This window comes from Bos javanicus, chromosome 16, assembly GCF_032452875.1.
Source record: "Bos javanicus breed banteng chromosome 16, ARS-OSU_banteng_1.0, whole genome shotgun sequence".
NCBI lineage: Eukaryota > Metazoa > Chordata > Mammalia > Artiodactyla > Bovidae > Bos > Bos javanicus.
Window position 1 is genome coordinate 68165548 of NC_083883.1, and position 19696 is coordinate 68185243.

At 36.4% G+C, this 19696-nt stretch overlaps 3 protein-coding genes across 4 annotated transcripts in view; 2 read left to right on the forward strand and 1 right to left on the reverse strand.

Annotated features, from left to right (window-relative positions):
• Positions 1 to 19065, reverse strand: part of TPR (translocated promoter region, nuclear basket protein) — a 63875-nt gene extending 44810 nt beyond the window's left edge. Inside the window, exons 1-18 of the mRNA XM_061383497.1 lie at positions 18913 to 19065; positions 18232 to 18540; positions 16631 to 16735; positions 13269 to 13342; positions 11254 to 11350; positions 10146 to 10249; positions 9638 to 9802; positions 8813 to 8905; positions 8301 to 8381; positions 8133 to 8220; positions 7252 to 7392; positions 6824 to 6915; positions 6376 to 6573; positions 3154 to 3261; positions 1945 to 2171; positions 1113 to 1276; positions 528 to 655; positions 290 to 438 (exon numbers count right to left, since the gene is read on the reverse strand). Of these exons, the coding sequence (XP_061239481.1) occupies positions 290 to 438; positions 528 to 655; positions 1113 to 1276; positions 1945 to 2171; positions 3154 to 3261; positions 6376 to 6573; positions 6824 to 6915; positions 7252 to 7392; positions 8133 to 8220; positions 8301 to 8381; positions 8813 to 8905; positions 9638 to 9802; positions 10146 to 10249; positions 11254 to 11350; positions 13269 to 13342; positions 16631 to 16735; positions 18232 to 18540; positions 18913 to 18982 (2393 nt within the window). The 5' untranslated portion in view covers positions 18983 to 19065. The remainder of the gene's footprint in view (positions 1 to 289; positions 439 to 527; positions 656 to 1112; positions 1277 to 1944; positions 2172 to 3153; positions 3262 to 6375; positions 6574 to 6823; positions 6916 to 7251; positions 7393 to 8132; positions 8221 to 8300; positions 8382 to 8812; positions 8906 to 9637; positions 9803 to 10145; positions 10250 to 11253; positions 11351 to 13268; positions 13343 to 16630; positions 16736 to 18231; positions 18541 to 18912) is intronic.
• Positions 5722 to 6379, forward strand: LOC133228108 (histone H2B type 1-L-like). Its single transcript, XM_061383505.1, has one exon. The coding sequence runs from the start codon at positions 5723 to 5725 to the stop codon at positions 6101 to 6103; it is 381 nt and encodes a 126-aa protein (XP_061239489.1). The 5' UTR covers position 5722; the 3' UTR covers positions 6104 to 6379.
• Positions 19066 to 19161: 96 nt separating the features above from the next.
• Positions 19162 to 19696, forward strand: part of ODR4 (odr-4 GPCR localization factor homolog) — a 35336-nt gene continuing 34801 nt past the window's right edge. For both annotated transcript variants that reach the window (XM_061383501.1, XM_061383502.1), the window contains exon 1: positions 19162 to 19324. The gene's annotated coding sequence lies outside the window, so the exon portion shown is untranslated. The remainder of the gene's footprint in view (positions 19325 to 19696) is intronic.

The window sequence follows — 19696 nt, forward strand, 5'->3', positions numbered from 1 at the left end:
ATCTCTCATACTTCTCTTATCCTCCTTAATTAAAATAATTAAGTCCTATGGAAACAGTATGTCCTTTAACCTCTGGAAGGAAAAATATAAACACTCCTTATATGAACTTACCTGGATCCCTTAATAACATTCACAAGAATCATTAATCAAAAGTGAAAAATGAACCCTTTGTAGCTTTTCAACCTGTATCCACCAAAAAAAGTAATATTGTCACAAATTAACTCTTGAATTTGATTCCACTGAATACCAAGTATTATGTTTAGACTTCACTTTTGAAAAGAAAATTTACCGTTTAGAAGCAAAATCTAGCTGGGTAGAGATTTTGGTATTTTGTGATCGCAAATCTGTGACTTGCTCCTGAAGTTTCTCAAGCTGCTCATTCTGCATTTTTTCATTATCTGCCTTTTCTTTTTTGTAGTTCTCAAAAATTTCCTGCAGCTACATATTAGAGAAATTATTAGATGAAATTATTACATGTTCTCAAAAACGTGACTCAAGATAAAGGTGTCAAGTTAGGGGTATTTTACCTGTTTAAGTGCAGCCTTAGCTTCTATAGCCTCTGCTGGCTCAATCACTGGAGCAGGAGTGGAAGCTGTCTGTGATGTACTTGAGCGTTTTGGAGTTGACACAAGAGAAATATCATCTAAGCTTGAAGCTTCAGAAATGTAAAAAGAATGATGTGACACCTCTTCACAAAATACATCATTATCAGAAGTCAACAGGCTGACTTATTTAAATTAAATCACAAGATTATAGAAATTATGAAACAAAGAACCTACTAAATAACTTACTACAATTATTTATGACTTCTAGTTAAATAAAGGTAATTTTTGCAGGCTAAATGTTAAAACGTAACAAAAATAAGTAATATAATTCATTGACTCTCAGACGCATACTTTGCAACAATGATCAGCATTTTTCTTACCTAATACAATGGTGTATTTTAGAACTGATGATGTATTACACAATCACTCATATATGGTAGCCACATTTGAAGTTATCATCATTAGAGTAGACATTGCTTATGTAGCAAAATCCATTCCTTAATATAGATTTCAGAAACATTTCCCAGAAATACTTGGAAACTTTTAAGATAACATAAAAACTCCTACCTTGTAAAGGAATGGCAACTCCCGTTGTCTGTGACAACAGAATTCGGTACATATCACGCTGACGAACTATAGAATCAACAAGCTGCATTTGATGCTGCCGTGATTCACGGAGTTGTTCCAATTCAGTGAGGGCATTCTCAAGTTTGACCTGAAGCTCAGAAATTCTGCAGGAAAATAAATCAAGTCTATTTAACAGGACTGAGATTGAGAGGCAGTTATAATTTCTACCGCAAATTGACTAAGCATTTTATCCCCTGTCATTAGGCATAGTATTGTCATCTCTCTTACCCTTTCCTTCTTTTTTGCTATTTTAAGAACAGCTTTTAAAACCCCCACTACATAGGACTCAGGTACTGAACAAGGTCATCTGAAAAATTTGTTTGCAAAAATCAAATAAATTCCACTGAGTCCAAATTCCATTCTTCTTGCTTTTATAGCCATTTCTTCTTCTCTAGCACCAAAACCATTATTTCAAAAGATTCTTTCCTTTGAGTTATTCTTAAGTATCTTCTTCATGAAGCCAGGTCTGTTCCCCCAAATATAGGCTGGGTCTCACACCTCTACGCTCTCACAGAAAGGCTTTTCTCTATTATTGCACAAATCACACTGAAGTAAAATAATCTACTTATTGATCTTATTATTTATCTCACTTACTAACCATCTCATCCAAAAACTGGGGTCCTTAAGAGTAGAATTTTTCAGCAATATGGTTGCTTGATTTTATTTTTTTTCTCCTAAATCACTATATTTCCAATATCCAGTATTGTTTAACGCACATAAAAAGTTTTCAATAAATGTTTGCTGAATAAACCAAAGTAAGTCTATTGCTTACTTGGATGAAGTTGTTTCTTGTTCTTCTCTTTCTCTGGTTTCCCCAAGTTCCCGAAGGGCTACTAAGAGACGTTGATTTTGCTGTTGAAGCTCTTCAATGTTTCTATAAGATACTAGATGCTGTGATATTACTTCAGATGAACTACTTATATCAGCAGAGCTTACTTCCTCATCACGGATTACATGGTTACCCCTCGCTTCTTCAAGTTCCATCAGAAGCACTCTAATCTAAAAAAAAAAGTTTTCATATGTTATCAAATAGTATTGGTTTTGACTTTGGAAATGTTTAGAAGTGAAAATTTTCAAATGACAAGGTTACTTTACAAACACCTTTGATGGAGTATTAAATTATCTTGAAAAAACTAATTTTCAAGCTTACCATTTTAGATATTAAGAACTAAATAAAGAAAATCTTAATCAGAAAATTATTTCTCATTTCTATGAAAAGTATGTAATGAAAACTGTTATTTTTTAAAAAGAAGTCAAATTATAATTCCAGAGGCATGGTTCCTTTTTTGTAGAACAATGACCATATAAAACACTTGGAAATACATACGCATTGTGTCTGTATGCTTGCACCTGCATGCTTAGATATGTATTACGTAGCTGGGCAGAAGGGGAGCATGGGAAATAGATGCTAACTTCATTAATGAGAAATTTTTATCTATGTTTGTGTTTGTGTATTTGTTGTTGTTCAGTCATTCTACATACAAGCATTAGGGTAAAATATATGAACAAAACAGATCTACATCTCCCAACTTAATCAGTTAAAAAAAAAAGTGTTAGGGGAATGCACTTACAGATGCATATACAAAATAAATGATTTTATTTCAGTAAAAACAAAGAATGCTTACGTATGTTCATATATGCTCACATGTATCTGTACGTATAAGAAGATATGAAAGAACACACACCAGTCTGCTAACCTGGGACTTGAACTGTGGGAAGATAACTCTTTTATCTTTGAATTATTTCATTAATTACAACGAGTTATCTTCAAACTGAAAATTTATCAAATGCTTAAAGAAAAGAAAAAAGGGAGGGGCTAAGAATAAACAATGACTAGACTGCAATTCATTTAGAGCAGTTTTCTCAGTTGATGAGAATTTCGTATGTACAAGTTCTGTCTTACATACTTGGAAACAAACGTTACTAGGCAGTCAGTTCAGGAAAAAACAAAATAAAATAGGAAAAGAAAGAAAAAACCAACCTGTTGTGAAAGATCTTTTATTTGTACTTCCATTCTTTGATTGTCTCTTTCAAGCACAGATGAATGTTTATTGGCTTTATCTGTGTCCTCCTGTAATCGCTGAATCTCCTTTAAAATGAAGTGAAAATTTTGTATTTTCTTCTAAGATGCATACAAATAGCAGTTACAAAAATAACAAAAGTATACAGTGCTCAAATATCACAGTAATCAACTTATAATTTTAAAATATTCTATATAATATAGTAGCCTCTAAAGAGAAATTCCTTAAAAATATGAATATATTTCTTAATATTTCAAATAAGCTCAACATTATAATGTTTTCATCACTGTATGGTAATGAAGGGGGTTCCCTCCAAGTTAACTGTGAATCAAAATGTTACAGCCACACCAAATTCACAGTATATTATCAAATGATGTTGGAGATCAAACAAACACTCTCAAAAAACTTTGTTAAGACAAAAGCAAAGGACTGCCTTACAGTGATAATCATTATTATACTATCTAGAAATAAGTATTAAAAGCAAAAAATGTTGGATAAGACTTGGATTTATTAAAAAATGTACCGGGAACTAATTTTAAAGAATCAGCAATCAATGTCATAAGGCTGTTAAAAAAAAGAAAAATGGTAACATACTGCAGTAATGTTTTGCATCACAGTATCATTAGGGATTTAGGGGCAGTTTTAAGGAGCTTGACATAAGCACAAAGTATCTTTGAAATCTTATGTTTTATCTCCAATTCATATGAATTTTGCTTCTTAATGCACTGTTCTCACATAATATGGATTATTTCACAAAGTATGTATTGTTAGAGATACTACACAAGTCAAAGATGGCTTATATTTATCCTGGTGTTTCAAGTGCCTCTGAGCACAATGCCCTCAAGGTACAAGGATAAACCAATTTCAGCAGGAATAAGTATGAGACAAGATGAAGCAGGCAAATATTCATGAAAAATGGTAATAACAGAAACCTACTGAGTTCAAACTGGGATCAATTAAGATGCCAAGGAAGAAAGAAACTTACTTATAAAATTCTAGAAATCTGAGAAATGAGCACCACAGAATCTAGACTGGACATGATATATGTTATGGACAAAAGATTTGGCTACAAAAAAAGATACTGAAATTATTTTTAAAGCTTTTGGAAGTTATGAAAAAAGTCTGTATTTATTACTGTACCTGAACATTAGTGATGAATTAACAGGTTTTCCCACAGTGAACAGCCGCTATTACCTGATTCTTAAGCCCTCCACTTTACTGCCTCCTCAGACAATAAGCTTCAGGTAAAATGCTCACTTTCAACAGTGAGAAAGTCAAGGAGATCCAAAGGACCTCTTTTTAAACCACACCAGAGGGGCAGGGGTGTGTCTTAATGCCCCATATTCTCCCAAGGCAAGACTGCTAGACATAATTTGATTTAGGAAAAAGAGACCATTAAGACACAACACACCCTGATTTAAACTGACATCTAAAATATAATAACAACAGCAATAAAAGTTTAAGTCAAATTAAGGACACATTTGGGCTTCCCTGGTGGCTCAGATGTTAAAGAATCTGCCTGCAATACAGAAGCCTTGGGTTCAATTCCTGGGGTCAGGAAGATCCTCTGGAAAAGGTAATGACTACCCACTCCAGTATTCTTGCCTGGAGAATTCCATGAACAGAGGAGCCTGGTGGGCTACCATCCATGAGGTCATAAACAGTTGGGCAGATTGAGTGACTAACACACACACACACACACACCCCACAGAGATGCATTTATACTATTTAGCACATACAAATTGATTTAACCAATTTCCTTCAATAAAATTTGTTTAATAACTCTCAAAGATTTCTCAGTAATATTAATAGCTGTATCTTAATAAAAAACAACATTGTGCACGTGTGCATGCTAAGTTGCTTCAGTTGTGTCCAACTCTGCGACTCTATGGACTGTAGCCCACTAGGCTCCTCTGTCCATGGGATTCTCCAGGCAAGAATACTGGAGTGGGGTGCCATGCCATTCTCTAGGGAATCTTCCCAACCCAGGGATTGAACCCGCGTCTCTTACGTATCCTGCATTGACAGGCAGGTTCTTTACCACTCGCACCACCTGGGAAGCCAGCATATAAATACTCTTCTTAAACCAATACCTATTAAAAAGGAATCTAAAGAAATAAAGAATATTCTCAAACTTCCTTGGTACTTCTAATACACAGAGGAACAGTAACAAAATAATGTATATAAAGATTTGCCAAATTGTGAAATGATATTTTTATAAAGGAGTTCTTTTCAACAAACAGTATTATCATATCCAGACAGAATATCAGAACTGCCTGACAAAAAATGATCATTGCTAAATTTAGAAAGGTTCTATCACAAAAATAGAGTGTGGCTATTTATCATCCACTAGAGAACCCTACAGAAAACATCCCAAACGTCTTAAAAAATGCTAAAGGTTTTCAATGTTTGCTGAATAAAGATAAAACACTTTGTAATTAGATATGTTTAATAATGTAACGACAAACTTTAAAATATATAATTACCCTACCACTGACTTCTGTGTTGTTGGGTGTTGTCATTATAGACATGCCTGAACTGGCTAAGTCTGCTCCTGCCCCTAAAAAGGGCTCTAAAAAAGCTGTGACCAAGGCCCAGAAGGAGGACGGCAAGAAGCGCAAGCGCAGCCCCAAGGAGAGCTACTCAGTGTACGTGTACAAGGTGCTGAAGCAAGTCCATCCGGACACCGGCATCTCGTCCAAGGCCAGGGGCATCATGAACTCCTTTGTCAATGACATTTTCGAGCGCATTGCTGGCGAGGCATCACGCCTGGTGCATTACAACAAGCGCTTGACTATCACATCCAGGGAGATCCAGACCGCCGTGCGCTTGCTGCTACCTGGGGAGCTGGCCAAGCACGCCGTGTCCGAGGGCACTAAGGCTGTCACCAAGTATACCAGCTCCAAGTAAATATAATATGCCTAGCCGCTGTTAACGGAGAAGGCAATGGCACCCCACTCCAGTACTCTTGCCTGGAAAATCCCATGGATGGAGGGCCGGGTGGGCTGTAGTCCACGGGATTGCTAAGAGTCGGACACGACTGAGCGACTTCACTTTCTACCACTGAAAAAGCAATTAGCTTTTGAGGTAAATTCTTTATTTCTAAGAAAGAACCATCCTACTTAGTAAATTATTTCTCCTATGTATTTTTTCTACAGTTAAAATTTAGGAATGGAACCAACCTTCATGGCTTGTTCAAGCTTAATGGATAAACTTGCCACAGCTTTCTGTGCACGCTCATACTCCTCACGTTGGCGTTTCAAAATTGGTGCTTTGGCTTCAACTTCTTTCACTATTTCATCTAGATACTTATTAATTCTTTTGTTTTCTAGTTTCTCCAAAAGCAGCTGATCCTGAGTTTCCACATAAGCATTATATAGCTGAAAGAAGAGAGATCATTTCAAATCCAAGCATTATATAGCCTGTATAGCTTCTTTACAAACATTCATCCAGCAATTACACAAGATGGAAATGTTTACTATATGTTGCATAGAACCAGGAACCAAGAAAGCCTTCCCTAAAACGATATATTAATCATTAAACAACAAGAATAAATTTTGGGGGGAGTAAGAGTCAGAGAGGTCTAAACGCTTTTTGCTGATGGAAAACAAGATTTGAGATCCTTCTTACCTCAGTTAACTTCATGCCAGGTTTCACTATCTTAGCTACAGCGGCTGCAGTAGGAGACATGGCTGCAAGCTCTTCTTCAGATAAGATGGCCCCTGTGCCAACACACAGAATCTAGTATACTTCTGGAAAATTTCAAACTAAAGCCACTAATATTTCTTACAAAACAAGCAAAAAGTGACACCTACTGTACATTATGCATAAATTCCTACAAAGACTTTAAAGTACGACAACAAATAATCATTTAACACAATTCTAAAAACCATGCAGTGTTAATAGTTAAAACTATTCCAGAAACTAACACACAGTCATGTGTGATCAAATGGTACTTACACCTGACAATAAGAACCACTATTAGTGACGTTAAGTGAGGACGACGTAGGAAAGTTCCAGTATTTCTAGCCTTTAGTAAGCCGTCTATTAACCCATACCTTTACGTTTTGTGGCAGAAAGCAGGTCATTTGCATTCTCTAATTCCTTCTCTAATTTCCTTATTTTCTCAAGCATTTCTTTTTCCATTCGATCTTTAGATTCTTCCACCTCTATGATATGTTCCTGAAATCCTTTACTGGCTAACAACATGATAAGAGACAGAATAACCAAAAACATAATTAAAATCTTTGAGTTTATAAAACAGAATAGTCATTATTTTTCCCTTCAACAGACAATATTAAATTCTACAGGTGCTGTGGTTGATAAGAGCTTGAAGCTCTTAATGTACTTATAATTCCTGAGGTGTGTGGCCTAGTGAATCTATTTCTTCTTTGCCATCTCTCTTATAAAAGTGGGAAACTAGGGGAACTCAAACTATAAAACAGTGGCTCTAAGTAACTCTTTGGCTTAATCTGATCTTAGATGTTTAGAACACAAGAAATAACTGGAAAAGATCATACATAAATAACTTACATTAAAAAAAAAGCAAGTATAGAAGAAAACCAAAGACTTTAAAATACACTTTATAACTTAAAAAGTAATACTTACTTATGGATTAAGACAGTACCCAAACTATAAACCCGTATGTATTAATATTTATCAAAGTAAATGTTTCAAAAATGGAAGAAAAACTTCCTATTAGAAATCAGAACACATATAAGGCTATTAGATGCAAAAAACAGAAAAACATTAGCTACCTATGTTTTCAAATATACTATTTGCTGAAACGGAATTTAAAATTTGATCTAAGCATCTTTCTTATATATCAAATTTTGTCCCTAATAAAGTTAATCTGACCTCTAAATCTACACAAGGGTAAAGAAAACAGTACCTTCTATCTAAAAACAGGAACAATCTTCCCATAATTGAAAAGTCTTACCTTCTCCAGTTGACTTCAAAAGTCTGTGTAGCTGGTCCACTGCTCGGGTCAGTTCATTGCTCTTTGCCTCTGAATCATCAGCAGCACTCTAAAATTTAATCTTAAAAAAGTTACCCAACGTCCATTAATGCAACATTAGGGCACGAAAATGTATGGTAAAGTATTTACCTTGTAAAGGTTAGAGAGTTTTATGTGAGCGTTTAATTCATTGTGGAATTTCTCTTCCATACTAGCTTGCTGTTCCTTGGCCTGAAAAAAAAACAAAACACCAAAAAACCAATTACAAGAGTCTCATTTGAACTGAATTTAGAATGCTTACCAAATGCCAAGATAAAAAATTCAGTTTCGAAAGTAGAGGTAAAGATTAAAACACCACTACAATTAAAATCAGTTGTCATGATAGTGATGAATTACCTTAAGGATAAAATGTTTGATATTTTTACCTTAAAGCAGAGTAGTTAAATGTCATTAAAATTAACCATATTTATTTTTAGATAGTACTTTAGGTGTGGTATACAACTGATTTTAGTGATTTTAGCCTAACTACAATATATAAAAGTGTTCTAGATACTTTATGGTGTTAGGAACAGTGCAAAACATGTAATCATTTAACAATTAACAGGTTCTGGAGTGCTACAATATTTTCGTAAAAGAGACATTTTTAAAGGGGTCAACTATACCTCTTTCAGTTTGGTCAACAGATCCTCTACATGCTTTTGAAGATTCTCATTTGATGCTTTCAGGCCATTCATCTGTTCTTCCATTCTAGAAACCTAGAAACAAAAATGCAGAGTTAGGTGGGGGGGTGGGGGCGGTAGTGGATACTGTATTAACTGAAACTAATTTGATACAAAGTTTCACTGCCAAATAAAAGCTAAATAATCCCCACCTATCAAAAAAGCATTTTATAGGACGTCCCTGGTGGTCCAGTGGTTAACAATCCGCCAATGCAGGGGACACAGGTTTGATCCCTGGTGTAGAAGGACTCCATGTGGCTCCTAAGCCTACAGGCCACAACTACTGAGCTGACATTCTAGAGCCTGTGAGCTGCAAGCAGAGAGTGGCCCACACAAGCTGCAACTACAGAAAGCCTGCCTGCAACAATGAAAACCTTGCATTCCCCAAAATAAATAATTATTTTTAAAAAAAGCATTTTATATAAAATATGAATGCTTAAGAAAATGAAAAATAGCAGCTCACATAAGAACATGTTTGGATTTAGCTTACAGAATCTAACCACCACTTCTTAAACATGTATCTTAGGAAAGATACACTATAAGTCAGAAAACATTATCAAAATTCATCAAAGAATATCTTAAGTTCTTTATTTAAATGAAATTGGTTAATTTTTGAGGCCAATTGTTTATGTGTTATATCCTCCACATTTGAATCGCTAATCTTACAAAATATTTAATTTGGTATTCCACTAAATAAATTTTTATAAGTTGGCACACAAACATAAGTTGTAACCAACAACTTACATTTTGGTAAGTTTACTAACTTACCTCCTCCTTTTTGTTTTCAAGATTACATTTAAGCTCTAGAATTTCATTTCCTTTTTCTCTGCCGAGAGCCAGAAGTTCATCAGTTTTGGTTTTCAACTCTGTATTGAGCCAAGTATTCTGATTATGTAACAACTCCTTTTCTTGCTCCAAGCGCTTTTCTCGATACTAAGGAAATCGAGAAAAAAAGGTTTATAGGGAAAGATTAATGTATGGTTATTCAAAAGATTTTGTGTGTAGCTAAGGGACAAAAGCAGAGTTTTATTTTACAACAGAAATCACTATTTGCATGCATTCTTAACAGAAAACAGAACCAGATAAACACTATATGAAATTTAAATACCCCATAAACAAAATAGTTCAATCAAAATTGTCTTAAAACTTAATCCCGATATTAAAAAAATATGGCTTTTAAGTACTTTATAGATAATTTGCCTATATTTAAATTATAATTTAGGTGAGTATAAAGCAAATGTTGTATTTTGTGCATTAGAAATTACTTGTTTCTCACCTTAACAGAAACATCAGAAGCTTGAAGTTCATCCAGTTTTAACTGAAGCTCACCCTTTGTTGCATTGCTTTCCTTAAGTTTTTCATTTAGACGTTTAAAATCCTCTAGAAAGGTCAGAAGAGAAAGGGAAAATGATTAATGCTCAGAGGAACCAAATATCAAAAATGCATCTCTAGGAATATAAACATCGAATATAAGTAGTTCTCAATTCTATTTTAACTTGCTTCTCCCATGCTTAATCACAATTTTAATTTTAAATGAAGCCAGATTCATGCATCCAACCAAATATGCAAATTATACTGGTTATTTTAAATGTAATATGTAAAGTTAAATGTACAATATTACATTAATTTCCTCATATTAACCAAAAGTTTATTAAAAATTCACAAATTAGCCATTTCTTAAGTTAAAAAGCAAGTATATATATCAAAAATTTATACTCAAAACCAGCCAGGATATACATGTAATTTTTCTTATATTCCTTACATGCAGGTTTTTATGAGAAAACTTAATTCTACCTACCCACTAGTTGATCAAAAGTAACTTTTTTTCTGAGACTAGTTACTGAATTGACTATTATTGTATAGTAAAATAAATATTTATTCTTTCTTTGGCAGAAATAAAATTTCTCAAAACTCTTAGAAAAAGGACCCAAAGGGAACTAGATACCATTAAACTGCTTAAGAGTCACATTCATTTAAATACATCAACTATATTATATTCTATATTCTTGCTTCCTAATTCCTTTGGTCTGCCCTTTCAAATATGGGCTCTCCTTTTAGGTCCCTAAATTGTATGCTTGTGGACAGCAAGATGCCTGTACAAAATGAAGGTATTCAGCCTCTACAACCAAACGTCTAAACAAGTTCCCAATTTCGATACTATAAACCATATCGTGGTACATAAACCTTGGCCCAAATTCTGAGATGTTTTTCATTTGTGTATTTGTCTGTAGCATTCTTTAAGTACTTAGAATGATCTGATACATTACTCTGAAATCTACTATGAGCTATGACGAACACCAGCCAATAGAAATGGACTGGGCATTAAATCTTAGCTCTATTAGAAGAGAAGAGTGAAGTTAGAAGTTAAAGCTAGTTCTTCATACCTGTTATATATTCAAGTTCTTGAGATAGTCTCTCATTGGTTCTAATTAAGTCTCTTTTCTCAGCTTCCAATTCTTCCTTCGTCCTTGTAAACTGGCTCTGTCACATAAAGGAATAAGCATAATATATTTAAATATGAAAATCAAATTGATCAATTATAAAGAAATGAACATGGAATTGGCATTTTAATTATCATTAGCTGTGGTTTAAATTTGCTTGATTTTCTTCCTCATGGCTTATACATCAAAATGTTTAAAAATTACCCATAATCTCAATACTTCTGTTCATATTCTAGATTTTTTAGATTACTTTTCCTAGATTCACAAAAATAATCTCTAACCTGGATGGGAGAGGAGTTTGGGGAAGAATGCTTACATGTGTATGTATGGCTGGATTCCTACACTATTTACCTGAAAATATCACAATATTGTTTCTTAATCGGCTATATTCCAAAACAAAATAAAAAGTTAAAAAAAAAATTTCCCATGTCACTTTCTAATTACTTGGAAGTGTCATATAATTATATAATTACTTCAACAGGCCTTCAAGGGAAACTTGATTTACATCTAATTTTTCTGTCATAAAATAAAACTGACGACTATCACTGTACCCTGGTTCAAATTATTTCTCAAGAAATAGGCCCAGAAATGGAATTACTTAAAACCCTTAATATATTTTGACAAATTACTCTGTAGCAAGATAATGGCAATTTATAGACTTTTAAGTCATAACTGCCTATCTCAAGCCCCTTATGCCAGAACTGAAGATTATGCTTTAAAAACCAACAGAGAAAAAAAGAAAAACCACTGTTAACGTGGGGAAGTGAAAAATAATTATACCCTGTTACCCTATCTGCATTTTCCTGATTATGAGTGAAGCAGAATAACATATCATATTGTTATTGGCTATTTGTACAGACTCCTATGGTTTTAAAAACTCCCTTGCCCATTTCCCCCCTTGAATGGTTTTCTTAAAATTTTAAAGTAGTCATGTATTAAAGATATATATATATATAGTCATATTTTTAATGAGAAAATACTTTTTGGTGATTCTATTTGTTCTTTGTATGTAGAAAATTTTACATTTCTATTGAATCAAGTCTATCACTCTTTCCCACAATAAATACTTTCTGTATGTATTTCTTAACTTCAAATCAAAAGCAAATTTTTTAAAAACCAACGCCAAGAGTCTGAAGGTCTATCTGGTCAAAGAATCACCGAGTATGATCACTTTATTAAACAAACTGGCCTGCAATCCTTGTGATCACCATCAATCTGTTATTCTTAATCACTACTCTAAAGAAATGATTAATCAGTGTAGATTCACCCATATCCCCAATTGCACTGAAATACTTGAAATAATGACTGGGCAACAGTAAGCATTAAATAGGTAATTTCTAAAAGAATGGTAGGTAAGTAGGTGAGTAGGTAGATGGATATAGATGGATCTATGAACACCTGGGCTTCCCTGGTGGCTCAGATGGTAAAGAATCTGCCTGCAATGTGGGAGACCTGGGTTTAATCCCTGGGTTGGGAAGATCCCCTGGAGGAGGGCATGGCAACTCACTCCAGTATTCTTGCCTGGAGAATTCCCATGGACAGAGGAGCCTGGTGGGCTACAGTTCATGTGGTCACAAAGAGTAGGAGGCAATGGAGCGACTAGGCACATACAGCCTGAATGTCTACCCTACTTACAAATTTATGGCATTTTAGTTACAATGCAAAAAAAACCCCTTTTTAAAAATCATGACTTAAGAGCTACATAGCTAATAACAAATGTGTTTTTTTTTCATATCAAATACTCATATTTTCCAATAAGTAAAAAGAATGTCCAATTAATCATTACAACATAAAATCCCACTAAGAAATTTATGTATACACATTTTTGTTAGTAGCTTCTCCTAATTGAACATATTTCATCTTCCCATTGACTGAATGAACAATAAGCACAATTAGAACAGAAAAATTCCTCAAGTTTCATGTTCACAATCAGCTTTATTCACAGGAATAACTATTACCTGAATGGCAATACTGCGATCCTGAGCAACTTCAAGTTCCTTGTTTTTCTCGGTAAGTGCCTTCAATTGACTGTCTGGATAAAAGGAATTTTATGAATGTCACACACGTAAGCTTAAAATCTGCAATGACAGCTTTTATTCAACTGTCACCCATACACACTTTGAAATTAAGAAACTGAGTTTCAGAAAGGTTGAGTTGTATAACACTGCATTTCAAATTCTTAAGTACAACCCAAATTTACTGCATTTCTAGTACAACTTTTTAAATATGCTATCCTGTCTGCAAAATCATATTTGCAATCATTTTAGCCAACATTCTTAGGAGAAAGTATTTGCAATTACTCATTTCCTTATTTTTCAATGATGTCTTCTAAGTCAATCATAAAAAACTGAACTATATTTACAAATTTAAAAATTTTAATTTATTAAATTAAATTTATTAAAATTTTAAATTTTAATTAAATTAAAATTTTAAATTTAATAAATTAAAATTAAATTAAATTTATTAAAAATTAAATTAAAGACAAAAATCAAGAGACCAAATAATGTCTAAACCACATAAAGTGTGTACAGAATACATCACAATAACAGATAATTGTAATTCAGCTGGTTTATGGCCTTAAAAAGAGCTATACTTAATACTGAATTTTTAGTCCTAGGATCTCCACCTATAATGTATTACCTCCCCTTATAGTTTGTCTTTTAAATGTTATGTCAATAATTAGGAAGAATATACTTTCTGAAATTTTCTTCCACTAAAACACGTATTATGTACTAGTGATTTAATGAGCAATTATTACTATTTCCAAGTTAAACTGGCTTATTAAAAGAAAAAAAATTCTGCTAATTTAGTCTAGATTTTCTATATAGTTTTAATGCTATTTACAGCTTTCTAAACTTACAAATTCAGAATAACATTAAAAAAAAAAAACTGTACACCCAGCAAAGTGTGTCTATCTAAATTTGTCCCCATCTTCTCCTCCCTCTCCCCTTTCCAGATTTCATATAAGCTGTGATCAGTCATTTTCTTGAAATTTTTTAGCACTACTGCTCTACAAACCTTTTATTTTTCATGCCAAGATAAAACAATGTATAAGTGATGAGTCACATGCAGCTACTCAATATTTATATTCTCATTACAAATGTATACATACCATCGTGTGTATACATCATGTTTTAATAATGAGATGTGCCAAAATTAGCCAAAAAAGAATTTCAACTCAAATATATAGCCAGTGGGCATGGACTCAGCTAAGAAGACTGATACTTCGCTTTTCTCTTATTAGCTTCTTGCATTCCCAATCAAATTAAAATCCAGCTGTATCTAGTAATAAATATTATGATGTCCCTACTCTCCAATCCCAAAGAAAGGCAATGCCAAAGAAAGCTCAAACTACTGCACAATTGCACTCATCTCATATGCTAGTAAAGTAATGCTCAAAATTCTCCAAGCCAGGCTTCAGCAATACGTGAACCGTGAACTTCCTGATGTTTTTTGATGTTGTAAAGCTGGTTTTACAAAAGGCAGAGGAACCAGAGATCAAATTGCCAACATCCGCTGGATCATGTAAAAAGCAAGAGAGTTCCAGAAAAACATCTATTTCTGCTTTGACTATGCCAAAGCTTTTGACTGTGTGGATCACAATAAACTGTGGAAAATTTTGAAAGAGATGGGAATACCAGACCACCTGACCTGCCTCTTGAGAAATCTGTATGCAGGTCAGGAAGCCACAGTTAGAACGGGACATGGAACAACAGATTGGTTCCAAATAGGAAAAGGAGTACGTCAAGGCTGTATATTATCACCCTGCTTATTTAACTTATATGCAGAGTACGTCATGAGAAACGCTGGACTGGAAGAAACACAAGCTGGAATCAAGATTGCCGGGAGAAATATCAATAACCTCAGATATGCAGATGACACCACCCTTATGGCAGAAAGTGAAGAGGAACTAAAAAGCCTCTTGACGAAAGTGAAAGTGGAGAGTGAAAAAGTTGGCTTAAAGCTCAACATTCAGAAAACGAAGATCATGGCATCTGGTCCCATCACTTCATGGCAAACAGATGGGGAAACAGTGGAAACAGTGGCTGACTTTATTTTTCTGGGCTCCAAAATCACTGCAGATGGTGACTGCAGCCATGAAATTAAGAGACGCTTAGTCCTTGGAAGGAAAGTTATGACCAACCTGGATAGCATATGCAAAAGCAGAGATATTACTTTGCCAACAAAGGTCCATTTAGTCAAGGCTATGGTTTTTCCTGTGGTCATGTATGGATGTGAGAGTTGGACTGTGAAGAAGGCTGAGTGCCGAAGAATTGATGCTTTTGAACTGTGGTGTTGGAGAAGACTCTTGAGAGTCCCTTGGACAGCAAGGAGATCCAACCAGTCCATTCTGAAGGAGATCAGCCCTGGGATTTCTTTGGAGGGAATGATGCTGAAGCTGAAACTCCAGTATTTTGGCCACCTCATGCCAAGAGTTGACTCATTGGAAAAGACTCTGATGCTGGGAGGGATTGGGGGCAGGAGGAGAAGGGGACGACAGAGGATGAGATGGCTGGATGGCATCACCGACTCGATGGACGTGAGTCTCAGTGAACTCTGGGAGTTTGTGATGGACAGGGAGGCCTGGTGTGCTGCGATTCACGGGGTCGCCAAGAGTCGGACACGACTGAGCGACTGAACTGAACTGAACTCTATAAAGATCTTCCTACATTTGCTTTTTTTCTACTGCAAACAAAGCACATAAAACAGATCATCTTTCAGATCTTATGTATTTTCAGGACTTGCAGCAGCAGCAGCAGTGATGTAAGAAAACTTATGAAGAAAACTGGCTGCTCAGCTTTCAAGGAAATTACACCTTAAAGCAGAAATTACATCCTTAGATTTTTAAATATTTATAAAAATTATAATGAGAGTTAAAACAAATATTATAATGGAACTAATAGGCTTTAATTTTTCAACATAAAAATAACTAAGTCACTCTCTTTACTTTTTCAGTTGCTTAGTGCTTTAGCCTTTTCAAAATGCGTTGATACACACCTCACTTGACACATACAGCTGTTGGAAGTAGACAGACAAGGGGTCCTAGCCATTTTGTAAACAATAAACACTATCACGATTTATATGACAAAAGAGCTTTTAACAGCAGTCAGAACTAGAACCCACACCTCCTGACCAACAAGCCCTGTACTCTTTGAATGTCTTTACCGCTGAATGAAAAAAAAAATCCTAATATTACCATAAATTAGAATAAGGACAATCAATATTTTCATATACAGTAATTAAATATTTTCAAAGCGTCTAAAGGAGTAGCCGACCTCAATACCCCCAAAATATTAGAAAGACATAACTAAATACTTACTGAGCTTCTCTAGCTCAAGCCGCAAGCTTTGACACTCTCGGGTTTCATTCACAAGTCTCTCCTGACTGTGGGACAGTCTCTTCTCAATCTCAAAGTACTGTTGTTCTACAGATGATCAGAGGAAAAAAAGAAAAAATCAAACACACACACATGTACAGTGTCAACATTGCTACTTATTCTTAATAACCTTGATTTTAAGATTTAGGACATAATATTGGAATCCACACTTCATATAAGAGCGAATCTGAGTAAAGACAAATAGCCAGTACGGTAAAGGACTTCAATGCAACATTTCCAGCTGACTTATACGTATATGACAAAAGAAAATAAAGCCTGAATGGGGTTTTAACAAATAATTTTTATGTTTATTCCACAAGATTACAAAATTCCTCAAGGCTGGCAACATGTTTTATTTATCATGGTATTTCCCCCCCACATCAATTGACTTCTTAGCATAAAGCAAACTCTCCCCAAGATAATAATAATTAAATGGAAAAAAAATCATTTAGGTTAATAACTGATTTGTTTTAAAAAGGCTTGTATTAAAATAGCCAAAATAACACCCGAACATACAAAATTACTAAATTTATGTAAAAATATTTGTTAACTTTCCAAGGGAAGCAACTGATAACTTAAAAGTATCAGTCACATGGAAGACATTCAATGTTTATTTTGTAAATCAACAAATACAATGCAGTGTACTATATTCAGCGTTGGGATTCAGATAATTTTCAACATCAATTCTGCTTGACAATTACAACTGTTTCGGTTTTTTAAACGAAAACTCACTTAAGGAGTTTCAATCCACTTAGCAAAATCAGTTACAATCCCCACCCCAACCTACCCCCAAAAAACTGGTAAACCAAGACACACAAACGGTTTAATTTTCAACATCAATTCTGTATCGACATATTACCACTGGTAATTACTATGATCTTAACCTTTTTTAGACGTTGTTCAAGTCACTATGCCATGAACTTTCTTATGTGTGGGTTTACTACAGGTATTTGTAAACAGACCTTAATATATTTTCTATCAAACTTCAATTTTTAGAGAGAAGTAAGATACATTAAACATACTGCACGTCTACTGTGCTTCCAGCGCTGTCTCAGGCACCTACTCGTTTTTTGTACATTTAGTTCATCACCGGACCAAAGCGACAGTCAGAACAAATGCAGGAAGTTATCAATTAGACACAGGCCTCTGAACATAGACTACTAGAAAACAGCAAAAACTACTTTCATTTAACGTGCAACATAAAGACAGGCTTAGAAGAGTCAAGAGTCGCACACTCTCAGAGACGAGTAAATAGACTCCAATCACCACGGTGGGTTTGCTGGACATCGTTCGTCAGGTTTTCCTAAATGCGACCACTCTAATTACAAACAAAAGGAAAGTCCACGTAGAGTCAGGTTTTAAAAACAAAAAAGCTCTTTCGTATCAAACCGGGAGGGCGTGTAGTTGAGAGAAGGCCTACGGTGCCCACTGAGGAGAAGCGATGCTACCAGGGAAGCTGTGGGCACAGCGAGCTTGCAAGGGAAGACCAGCATCCGCTGTGGAGTCGGGCCCAGAAACAAGGGCGGGAAGAGCGCCGCACTTACCGCTCTCCACCTTAAATTTCTCATGCCGCCCCTTCAGGCCGTCGATCTCGGACTGCTGGTCAGCAAGGAACTTCTCAAGTTTGTTCTGGACGGACTTAGGCAGCTTGTTCAGCTCCGTGCGCTCCAGGACCTGCTGCAACACTGCCGCCATGTCGACTGGGCCGGGGACCGCGGCGGCAGCGGTCGACGCGGCAGAAACGGCAAAGAAAGGCGAAGACACAGAGGACCCAGAGGTCCGGGCGGCCGCCTCGACCTCCTCACTCGGTAGCTCGCGCGCGCCCGCCCGCCGGAGACTCCCGCGGCGGGACCCTGGGAAATAGAACTCTGTGTTAGCCGCGGCACTAGACGCGCCCAGCGCCCGCGCTCGCAGTGCGCGCGCAGCCGCCGGAAGCTGTGCACCCTGGGAATCCGAGTTCAGAGGTAGCCTCTGACCCTGTCTTGCGGGCCGCTATCCGGCTTCCTCTCACCCGCCTCTCCGCCCAGCTTCAAGCCGCGCAGGCTTCTGGGAAACGTAGTTTTTTCCAATCCCTTCCGTCAGTCCTATTCCGCACCACCCATTCCGCTTCCTTCTTTCACCCCCGGCCCCCGACTCTCGCCTGCGCGTGGACCACTCCTCCGCGAGGTGGCGCCACATCGTACTCGTTAACCCACGTTCCTCCCCGAAGAGCAAGGCAACCTTACCGTCAAAGCTTCGGGATGTCATGGGTCGTCCTCTTTGGCGGTTTCTAGACACTGAGCCACTAGAGGGCATCGGTCTTGGCAGGGCCGGACAGCAGGCGCTGGGCCACTGCCACGCTCTCAATGGCGCCCAGAAGGGGGCGGGGTGGCGACCGCAGTAGCTTTGGCTGAGATGCTGCGGTAAAAGCTTGGGCGGGGGGGGGGGGGGCAGCTTGCGTCATCAATCCGCGCCACCTGACTCCAGAGACCCCGGGTTTCGGGAAGTCCGTCGCTTTCTGATGAATTCACTGACTGTGGAATTGGGACCGGACGGGCATCTGGTTCCTGGAGACTTATACTTACACGTTCACCCCCTCCTCAGGTGGTCTGACAGTCCGTCAGATTTGTCTGCCACGTGTGCATAGTCTGAGTACAGGTGAGTCAGCTTGAGGGTGGAATTCATGTGTGTGTGTGTAATGTGTGCACTCGGACACAGAGCTGCCTTTTCAAGGAGGAAAAGAAAGGGACAGATTATAGGAAACATATGGACCGACACTCCTACACAACACAGATCCAGTTTTGAGACTTGTCTTACTTAGGTGCTTTTATTTGTTTTCGGTGGCAGGGGTGGGTAACAGTGATTTAGCAGAAATGTAAGGAGTTCCGTTTAATCTCCAGGAAAAAACCAAGTGGAGTTTGCGTGTCGCTTTTATTTGTATGTTTTAAGGTAACGTTGCGGAAAATGTTGCCTTGTGTTTATATTGTTAAATTGAAAAACTATCGGAACAGAAATTTTTAAACACATTCT

Bases quoted from the DNA above. Each gene is read 5' to 3' on its own strand.
- LOC133228108 (XM_061383505.1), top strand. From the start codon at position 5,723: ATGCCTGAACTGGCTAAGTCTGCTCCTGCCCCTAAAAAGGGCTCTAAA.